Source organism: Schistocerca nitens, chromosome 4, assembly GCF_023898315.1.
Source record: "Schistocerca nitens isolate TAMUIC-IGC-003100 chromosome 4, iqSchNite1.1, whole genome shotgun sequence".
Lineage (NCBI taxonomy): Eukaryota > Metazoa > Arthropoda > Insecta > Orthoptera > Acrididae > Schistocerca > Schistocerca nitens.
This window is the reverse complement of record NC_064617.1, coordinates 347,814,206-347,825,497: the sequence shown is the minus strand read 5'-3', so window position 1 is coordinate 347,825,497 and position 11,292 is coordinate 347,814,206. Positions and strand designations below refer to the sequence as shown.

Genomic DNA, 11,292 nt, shown 5'->3' with positions numbered 1-11,292 from the left:
AATTCTTTTAACCTTCACCCTGAAACTGTTGTGTAATGACTTATCAAATTATTTTGACACACACACACACACACAGAAGTTGTAATTCTGCATTTTTCTGAGCACTTTTGAATCTTTGTTTTCCATGCTTCGCCATAGTGCCTGTTCCTTTGGCAATGCGTGCACGTCCAAAGGTACATTTCATCTTAATTCAGAATAACATAGGCACTGCAATATTGTATTTATCCACCGACAAACGGGTAAGCGATTTTCAAGTAAAATTCTCACATGTAACGGAAATATACATGATGGACATCTGAGAACAGTTTGTAGACACATGGCTGACAAGGAAGTTCGTGTCTGGCCATGAGTCGTGCACGGATAGCCAAATGGTAAAGCGACCACTCACGAAAAGCAGGAAATTTGGGTTCGAGTTGCAGTCTGGCATATTATCATTATCATTATCATCATCATCATCATTTCATTCTATAGCCAGTGGTTGTCCATGCCCTTCCATGCATCATTTTATAATGAATCTGCTAATTAGTAAATGTTGCATTGGATTTGAAACAAAAAGGATGGTATAGACAACTGTAGTTTCAGGCAGATTCAGTTCGTTTGTTACCATTCCAGAATTTGTGTGCGACACATGTAATAGGATGAACAGCAAAAAATTGACATATGTAACACTTTAGCACCACCCATGTCATGCATAAAGAAATGTAAGCCTAATATAAGAGTGCAGAGTGTAATCTGAATCTGTTGGATGTAATGTTTTATTTATGTGATCTTCAGTGGTAAAATAATTTTACTACGTATTTGTTTCCCCAATAATAGTAAAGGGTTCCTTAAATATTGAGATTTGACTGCTTGACTATATGATACTTCCCATTTGATCTTCAACACTGGTGTAAGCACTTCCTTCTATTCCACACTATATTTTAATTATATACATGTTTATGGCTCTATTAATCACTGACAACTGTAACAGAGGTCTGCAACCAAATATCTGTTAAGTCACTTAGGATTAGCAGGCTGACACTACACTCAATACTTTGAAGTACAATCTGCATTTATTATAAATTTTGTCAATATATTCAGAGATCATGCATAAAACTTTTAAAACAGACATATGTTTTGGGTAATACAAACATAGATCAATACTTAGGAGTCGCCTTTCTTTATCAGTTCCTTCACAATGCACTGAGCTACATTTTCATAAATAACACTGAGTCATCAAATGATATTAAAAAAATGTTTATTGGTACATTAATTGCCTAACTGTTACTCATGTATAAGTTCTCCATAATATGCTGTGACTGCCACAAGTTTCTTGTCGAGAAAATTTTGTTCTATTTCTACTTGACCACCTGGACCTGCAAGCATCACCAGCTGAAATATAAAATAACCATATCATTGTGTGTTGAACAAGTTGCAAAGGTTAAGTGAGCATCATAGTGATATGCCACAATTATGAAACAATTACATCAATTACCAGACAATTTTTTAAAATATGTACCAAGGTTTTTGTTATGTAAGAGACCAAACTCTTACCTGATTTAAAACAATAATACAACTCCAGAAATCGCTTACACTGGAGTTACAACCAATGAGTTTGTGAAACAGAAGGGTCATTAAGCTCTTTTTCAAACAGGTGCACCAACAGTACACTGTTATGCATGATCTTTTTCTACACACCAGCAGTATTTATCACAGTTGATACACTTCCTCAGATTTCAAATATAAAATAGATCCTTGAAAGTTGAAGATTGAAAGCACAAACTACCCTCACAGTTTGGGCAGCAAGCTTTCCAGTTTCCTTTGAAAGATGCACAAACTTGACTATATCATCACTGATCAATTAAAAGCACCAATAATTAAAGTAGGTCAGCTTTAGCTGATTAACACAAGCAAATTTTATTTTTCCCTCCAATGAGTATTTGTCTAAAGCCAAATATATAACATCCTTCACTCGAACAATCATTTCACAGGCATGGTAATTATTTTTCTTCTAAGAGGTTCACTCTCAAACAGAGAGACCACAGGAATGAGGCTGTATCTTACTCTTTTGGGTCACCTAAACACACTATTTTTACCATTTAAAATTATGGGAAGTTTCAAATTAGAAAATATTCCTCCATTGTAGTTGATGTAGAACGCTGTCTTAATAAAGGTGAAGTGCGTTTGACATTCAATGTATGTCAAATCCACGAGCAAACAGCTGTACTTTCCATTTCAAACACTATCTTCCACGTAGCTGTGACATTTGCAGGACACCTATCTGTTTAAATGATAATTTCCTATAGGAATATGCGGAAATTCTCATCAATGACTTCACTATTTGCTATTACCTGAGTAGTCTGGTACAAAACAAAATTTCCCACCCTACTGAGGGAGGGGTGCGCGCGCAAATTATGTCAACCTGGACAATACAGGATTGGAAGATGCAAGTGCAGACAAAGGTAGTGAACTTACGGCAAAAATTTAAGTGCAATATCGAAGAAATGAGTGACCCAACATTGGACCCGAAGAAAGTGGGTACACTTACTGTGGTACAAAAAGCATTGAAAACTGTCAAGAAATGGAATCGTGTTGTGGGCAACAGTAGACCCAAGCTTAATGTACACAAAATAGATAGTATAAAATCTGCTGTACCATGTGAAGACGAACACAGCAATTCAGTTAGTTTAAAAACAACTGTCAACTGCACCGATTGAGAGAACTGAGACAATTTCAGGAATAAAGAAGAGATGGAAATTCTCGAGAGATGGAGAAGCAACATACTACAAAAGAAATGAGACGAGACAGAACCATCCAATCTATATTGGTGGGAATTGTCAAACTCATTTCTTATATATGCTGAATGTATTTCTCTACCTCTCAGCAATTCCAAGTGTAACATTTGTTAACCACGTCAGTAAGCATACTAATCTGTGAGGTGGTGCACAGAGTCTGGTACATGTCCAAGCCGGTTAGGCACGTCCCGGCCTGCAGGCGGCCTTGAAGGAGTTGCGCAAGACCTAAATCGCGGAATCGCGCCACTAGTAATACTAGCTGGCGGCGATTGACTTTCTAATGAGGCTCCCACAGGGTTTTCACTCGCAGAGGATGCCCCTGCAGCTCCAAATAGGTACGCGGGCATTCGCGACAGCGGCACTTCCCATCCGTTGTCAAATTGAGATTGTGAAGAGTCTTCACTTGTCCTGTGCTTCCGGCGAAGAAAGTCAATCGCCGCCACCTAGTAATACTAGTGGCGTGATTTAGGTCTTGCGCAACTCCTTCAAGGCCGCCTGCAGGCCAGGACATGCCTGACCGGCTTGGACATGTTCCAGATGGTGACTCAACTGCTTCGCGCCGCCGTGAGTATAAAAAGAGTAGCGATTCCTTTCTTATCACAGTCGATGCTTCTTCTGTTGGTGGCAAACAACACTTTGTTGACACTATTCTTTCTGTTTGGTCTATTTTGGAGTATTGTGTGTCTGAGGAACCTTTTGCGCAAGGTAATTTGACACATTTGCATTGTTATATGAAGGTGAAAGTTAAGATGTTTTTAGAAGAAGTTCGTTCTGGGCTTGAATTTATATTTGGTAGTATTAATGGAGTCTGATGTTCAAAAAGAAAGGTAGAAACCATGTGCAGATTGAGTTCAAATTGCCACAGTGGGCAAACAGTGTTCTTGCTACGCCTACCCCAAGTTAATGAAATTTTACACACCTGGTGCCTGGTTTCTTCGTTGTCAAGTAGGGCTTGATACAAGATGTAGATATTAACATTGTTAACAATGAACTTGCCGAGAACTGGCTTCAGAAGTGAAAATTCTTCATGCTCACGGTAGCCTAAAAGAAAGATTTGAGTCATCGGGAAATTAAATACGCTCCATCTCGATCAGTTAAACTGCTTTTGCTGGTCACATACTTCTGACAGCAGTCTACATTATGAATATGAGGTGCGCTGCAGAACCTTATGTTGACAATTTCGAGCAATGTTATAAATGTCTGAGGAACCTTTTGCACAAGGTAATTTGACACATTTGCATTGTTATATGGCCGCACCCAAAAATAGTAACACAGTGGTGTACAATGTGCAAAACGTGCCACGCTACACAACGTACCTGAATGCAATTTTGAGTGGGTTATTCAGTATCTACTGCTGGATACCCAGATAAGAATTGCAGTGAATCCTGCAAGCAGAAGTATACTCAATATAAAATAGCATACTATAATATGACAGTGGAAGAGGCACTACAATTGGAATATGGTAACTTGTATGTAGGATGCACTACATCCCCTTCTGAATTTCTGCCACTGAAGAATGTTTCATCGGAGCCACCTACAAGAATCCCACTCGTCTCACTGCCACTGCAGGAGGGTAATTCCATTCCACTTCTACATTTACTGACACAGCTGACCGTGGCACTATTTGCCAGCATACCCACTCCTGCCTCTGCAATATGGCCACCACGGACCTGGCTGGCTTCATGGTTCATCCTGCTCAATAGCAGCCAGCACTGGACACAGAAAGAAATGGAAAACTTGCTATTAAATTAGAAGCAGTAGTCTGAGAGCCCGAAGGCTTTTTTTTTTTTTTTTTTTTCTCTACAAGGTAAAATCTGTTCACAAAGAAATGAACGAGGGTTCTGAATCTGCAGAAGGCGGACCGCTTATTTGTCCCAAGCAATAAAATGGACTATCTAGGTAACGTACAATATCCTGCAGTAGTAAGTACTCTGCAATATATTAACCACAACTTTGGTGGCTGCTTCACTGCACACAGAATTTTAATTTGCCTCCTGAGATCACCACTTTCAACTTCATAGATACGTACTTCACCATATGAACTAATGGATCTCACCTTACACTGATGGCTGCACCCTTCTTTCATTGTCATTATTACTTTTATACTACATTTAGATACTTATTATTCGATGTTACATTTTTCCTTACTGTTTCTCAATTACATTGGAGAAAAAAAAAAAATGTACGCCCTATTAGAATTTCCAATTCACTCAAGATTTATTGTTGCAACAGTGCATATGGAATACATGAAATGACTTTATTACATTTACAGATCAATAACAGAAGCAGTTCTGAGCTACCAGGCATCAACCCATGCTGAAACACTCATATTAGTGTAGCCTCCATGAGCAGCAATGCAGGCACTGACTCTGGCATCCAGTCAGTTGTAAAGATAGCGAATAGTGTCCTGCAACACATTATGCCACACCTGCTCGGCACGGTCACATAGCTCTGAAAGGATTGTTGGTTGGAGGGTCATTTATTGTCCCGTCTTATCCAACACTTGCCCAACTGGAGACATGTCCATATACCATGCCGGCCAGAGAAGTTGCTGCACATCTTGCATGGCACACCGAGTTTCACAGGCACTGCGTGGGTGAGCATTATCCTGTTGGGACAATCCACCACTTCCTATTGTAAGAACAGCAAAAGAATGGCTCTAACAACATTCTGAATGTACCGACGCTGGTTAGCTTGCACGCACCCCACTAATGAAGTAAAAATAATTTGTAAGGGACAACGATGCTACGTGCATAAAAAGACTGTGCATCTTTTTGCTTAATCTTATCAATTTCACCAACTGCTGCTATTCATTCCAATGAGTGGATGCACATTAAATGTTTCATTTAGTGTGTTAGGTACCTCCTCACAGATGACATTATGCACAATAAATCCCATCACAGAATCTGAGTGACTTGTGATGCAAAAAGAAAAATAATGAACACCCACCTTTTCAGTTCTACTGAATTACTCAGTCACTATTTACAAAATGATACCATATAAACCTGTACAATGAAACACCTGACCTGCGATATCTTTAGCTCACTTGCAGCAGTGTGGTACAATTTGTCTGGCTTGTACTAAAGGACCTGGAACATTTGCAAATGCAATAAATGTAGATTGTCTCAAAATGCAAATCGGTGTAATAGATGCCATTCCATATCAATTGTATTCAAAATACTGAACTATTTTATCTCTGACAGTTTGAAATACCTTCATTTTCTGCTTATAAGCATTGAAATAGTAACTAATTTTCAGTTAATGGTATTGCACATCCAACAAAGCCCAATTTAGAAAGAGAATGTGTATAAGAACAAATTTGCAAAATAAGAGCGCACCCATGCATTAATGAAACAATGTATCAGAGCAGTCCTAAGTTATTCTCAAGTCAAACAGTAGAAGGCGGAATGCTCTCCAAAATTAATGCACCATATACTGGTTATGGCAATGTGGGACATGACATCTTAAAACAAAGAAACATTTGTCTGCTAGTTAAAGTTAGCATTCTTTGAAACTGTGGACTACAACACAGTTTTGGGTGTGGGGTGTTCTGAATTATGGTTGTGTAATATAGTGGTAGAGGTTGGGTCTGAACTAACTACATGATTTACACTGTTGCCAACCTCTGCTGGCAATTGCACATTACCCATTACCAAATATGTTGCGCACTCTGCTTTTCTTTGTGTAGCTTGCTATTTTTGTATTTTGAAACGAGCGAAGAGGTAAGCCTGTTCATAACAAAGTTCGAGTACAGCTCTCACGACATCAAAAGGGATAGACAATTCATGTGTCAACTGTGCTTTTGCAAAAACTAAGAACATGAGTAAAGACTGGCTGACCTGCACAAGGGAGTTGGGGCATTTTCCACCTGTGCTGCTTCAAAACTACCAGACACTCAAGGTGCTTGTTTGTTTGTTTGTTTATGTTTGTGGTTGCCCACTGCATTGTACAGCCCATACAGTGGGGGGTTTGATAAGTCTTGTAAAAAAAAAAAATGTCTTAAACAACTCATTTTACTTCTCAACATAGTATCCTGTGAGGGATACACACTTGGTTCAGAGATCTTCCAGCTTTTTCATCCCATCAGGAAAATCGGTTCTGTCAAACTCAGCAAAATACTTACTGACTGTAATTGTCACTTCCCCATTCGATGAAAATTTCTTTCCAGAAAGCAAAAAGTTTCAAGCTAGGGAACAGGAAGAAGTCGCTTGGGGCTAACTCTGGTGAACAGGGTGGATGAGAGACCAGTTTATGTACTTTCACCATTGTTATCACTGATGTATGGGACGGTGCATCATCACCGTGAAAGAGCACTTTGTGTGCCAACCTTGGACTTTTTTTTAGCCAATGCAAGGTTTAGATTATCAACAGTGAGGTGTAATAGGATCTGGTGATGGTTCTACCATTTTCCAAGTAATCTATGAATATTATTCCTTGGGACACCCCCCCCCCCCCAAACAAAAAGGGGAGTAAGGGAGAAGAAGAAGAAGTCACCTTGCCAGCTTACAGAATACTCTTTGTCTTCTTCGGTGCACTTTTACCAGCCACTGTCCATTGTTTTGACTGCTGTTTCAACTCTGGTGTGTAATGATGGACCCAAGGCGGAAAATAATAATCTTGTGGACTGTGATTAATCATCGCCAAAAGTTGTGCTGAGGTGTTGTGTCGGGCACACTTTTGGTCGACTGTGAGCAATTGCAGTGTCCATCTTGCACACAGCTTCTTCAGAGACAATTCTCCATGCCGGATATTATGCACCCACTTAGTTGAGATGCCTAGTCTCAGAAATTCCATGAATTTTTATTCAGCAGTCTTGCATTACTGTATCATGGATTTTGTCAATGGTTTCCTTTGTGACGAACTCAACTGGACGGCTGGAGCGTATTTCATTTTTGGTGCTTGCCTGACCATATTTACATTCATTAATTCAAAAGTAAATTGTATTCAATTATGGCCCAGAGTCCATGTGAATGTCACCCACTTCTGTTTTAATTTGTGCAGCAGTCCAACCCTTCAAATTAAAATATTTAACAACAGCACAAACCTCTGTTTTCTCTATTTTCAACTGCAGTTGGCACACTGACCAATTCAGACAGCTGTCAACAATGAACTATATGCTGTACATTGCTGAAATTCTCTATGTAATACTTGAATAATCAAACTTGCCAACTATGAACACACACCAAAAATTTTCAATTCTTTCTGTAGATTTATTAGACTTATCAAACCACCCTCTTATTGCACCCACCCCAAGTCTCCCTATAATGTGGAAGTAGAGTTACTTTGGGTTCTACTTCCACTGTAAATAGCTTGTTAGTTCTATCTGCAGCATTGTCAAGTGCGGGTCACACAGCCCTTCAAAGGACTCTGCAATAAGAAAATCAGGGCGACAGATTTGAAATTGGTGTTCTGCTGATTCTGTAGTTATTGAACTGGATGGAAAACAAAGAATGTTGGGAAATATCTTAAATAAAGGACGTAACCCCTTCAAAAGTGAGAAAATGCTGCTGCTTCTCAACAGAAACAATCACTTGCTGAAAGCTTACATATAGCCAATAGAAGTTAACAAGCAAAGATCATTTTGGAAAAAAACTAAGTTCTTGCAGTAGCAAATATTCCACTCAAAAAGCTCTCAGAGGATAAAAACTATTTATTCTCTTTTATCATAATTTTGTCTCCAATGACTGTTTTTATTTCCCTTTCCTTTTATTTTTGTTTCTTTTTCAATGAATTTTGTCCTCAGGCACATAGCTTGGGAAATTTTTAAATTTGTAATCAACTATTTATGAAAAAAAATACTTTTTTTGCCAAAAACAGTCAAGTCTCTAGTATAGCAGATAACATTCGTGCAAGGTTTTGAATATTGCCCATTTCTGTATCTTATTTTCTGTATGTAATACCAGTACTATCAAAATTATACCTTCCGGAAACTGGTTCAGGGGATGTGCGTTTTAAACTATGCAGCAAGCTTAATGTGCATGTCTGTCAGTCTGCACGATACGGCTAAACAATTTCTATGGTATGCTTAATCTATGACTATATCATAATTCATTCAAGACTCATTTGACGTTCACATTAATTATAAGCAGGAGACAAAAAAGTAGTTACCTGGTCTGTGTTTACATTCCGTGGGACATAATAAGCAATGTTTTCAGTTATAGCCTTTGAAATTTCAAACAAATGACTACCACCAACTGGAGGCATGATGTGGTCAATATCAAAAACATCAACGTCAAGATATTTAGGACCACCCCATGGTGGACTAAGGAACACCACATCAATATCTCTCAGAGATGGAGCTAAATTGAGGTAGTCACCAACTAAGAACTCTATGCGATCTGCCACACCATAAATTCCAGCATTGTGCTTTGCTATAGCCACTTTCTCTGGATCAATGTCAATTGCAATCACTGCCAAAGAAAACAAGTTTATGCTTTAGTAACATTACAACAATGATTATTAACACCACTTGGGTGTGATATATTAGCAGACATTAACATGGTCTTACAAATTGTGTCAATTGAAATTTAATTTAGTAAGTCAGCACTGAAAAACACTAACATTAATTATTTACAGATGAATGGAATGATTAGTAGAAGCTGACTTAGTGGATAACCAGATGGGTTTCCCAAGAAATGAAGGAACATGCAAAGAGAGATGCATCCTTTCACTTATCTTAGGAGACAAACACTTATTTGCAGCATTTGTAGGTATAGGAAAAGTTTAAACAACATTGCCTAGAATACATTCTTTGAAACTCTGGTGTGATCAGAAACAGAAAACAGGGAGCAAAAGACTATCTACTACTTGTACAAAAACCAGACAGCAAGTATAAGTGTCTAAGGACATGAACGGGACAGAGTCAGTGAGAAGGTAGTGAAACATTGAGCAGTCAGTAAAGAAAATGATTGTGAAATTTGGGAATTAATCTTCAGGTAGAAGAAATAAAAGCTTTGAGCTGTATCAAAGACATTTTAAGTCTGTCAGAGACGGCAATGGGCTTGGAAGATCAGCTGAAAAGAAATGGATAGTGTCTTAAAAAGATGATATAAGATGAATGTCAACAGAAGCAATAATGGAGTGTATTCAACTAAAATCAAGACAATGATTATGGAATTAGATTATGAAATTAGACACAAAGTATCAGGTGATAATGGCAGACGCAGGAATTAACTAAAAAAAAATCTGAAAAAGTTAACTTGTTGACATTTAAGTATATGTCTGGAATGTAGCATTATATGGAAGTGTGGGGTGACAAACAGCACATACGAGAGGATAATAAAAGCTTCTAAATAGTGGTGATACAAAAGAATGCTGAGGACTAGTTGGATAGATTGAATAATGAATGAAGAGGTACTGAATCTATTTGTGAGAAATGGAGCACAGTATAAGGAGAGAGGGAGGGAGGGAGAGGGAGAGGGAGTCAAAGACAGGGAAAGAGGGAGGGGCAAAAATCTGTAGGAGGAGACCCAAGCTGGACTACAGCAACTTAGTTCAAGTTGCAGCAGTTATGCAGAGATGAAGAGGCTTGCACAGGTAAGACTAGTATGGAGAGTTGCATCAAACCCATAACAGTACTCCAAATGTACAAACAATACCTAAACAGGAAAGTGTCCACAGCAAAGTAAATTGTTTTAATTAATAATAACTGGTAAGAAAGACTCAACACAACATTTGATTCAATGTATTACATCCATTTTAACATTATGAGCAATGCATTATGCACCAAATTGGAAATTTCTGGTAAGGTCTTATAGGACCAAACTGCTGAGGTCATTGGTCCCTAAGCCTACACACTACTTAATCTAACTTAAACTAACTTACGCTGTGGACAACACGCACACCCATGCCCGAGGGAGGACTTGAACCTCTGAGCCGCATGGACCGTGACAAGGCACTTCAGACAGCGCTGCTAACCTGTGCGGCTTTATGCACCAATTTTAGTCTACATACTATGAAGGAAGGAATCTTATTGTCATTTTGATGACTAACTTAATGGAGATGGAGCAGAACTTTTGATTGAAGGAAGTTAAGTAATCATCCTGGTATTTGCCTTAAGTTATTAAGGGTAACCACAGAAAATTTTAATCTGGATGGTGATTTGAACCCCGATCCAGATGAGAATCCAGTGTCTTCTCATTGTTCCACATTGCTCAGTATTAAAAAAATTGTTTATTAAGATTAATGCATCATGCAGCTGCATGCTTGCATTATGCAGTGTAATACAACAGTCTGGTAAAAATTTTGTAAGGTGTTATAAAATGAAAGAGAATGAGGACTAACTGTACAAAATAGTGTGTGCAAGATTGAAGGCTATCATTCTCTGTCATACTAGTAGCACATTCATGAATGATAAGTCAAGCCTTATTAACATTTAAAAGAAAAATATTAAAATCACAGAAAAATAGCATCCTGGCAGTAACCATAGGAATTGACACGATGCTGTAGTGTTACAGAAGGGTATACCAAGAAATTTCATTTCTGCCATTACACAAAGGAGTCCTTCATAAAATAAGTT

General features: G+C 38.4%; 1 protein-coding gene across 2 annotated transcripts in view; it reads right to left on the bottom strand.

Annotated features, from left to right (window-relative positions):
* Window positions 1–1,033: 1,033 nt before the first annotated feature.
* LOC126253308 (trimethylguanosine synthase) overlaps window positions 1,034–11,292 on the bottom strand; it is a 74,687-nt gene continuing 64,428 nt past the window's right edge. The window contains exons 8-10 of one of the 2 annotated variants that reach the window (XR_007545939.1): window positions 8,883–9,184; window positions 5,801–5,863; window positions 1,034–1,371 (exon numbers count right to left, since the gene is read on the bottom strand). Coding sequence is in view for 1 of the 2 variants with exons in the window: in XM_049954539.1 (XP_049810496.1) it covers window positions 1,264–1,371; window positions 8,883–9,184 (410 nt within the window). In the remaining variant the exon portion in view is untranslated. The remainder of the gene's footprint in view (window positions 1,372–5,800; window positions 5,864–8,882; window positions 9,185–11,292) is intronic. The other variant, XM_049954539.1, reaches the window with a different exon arrangement.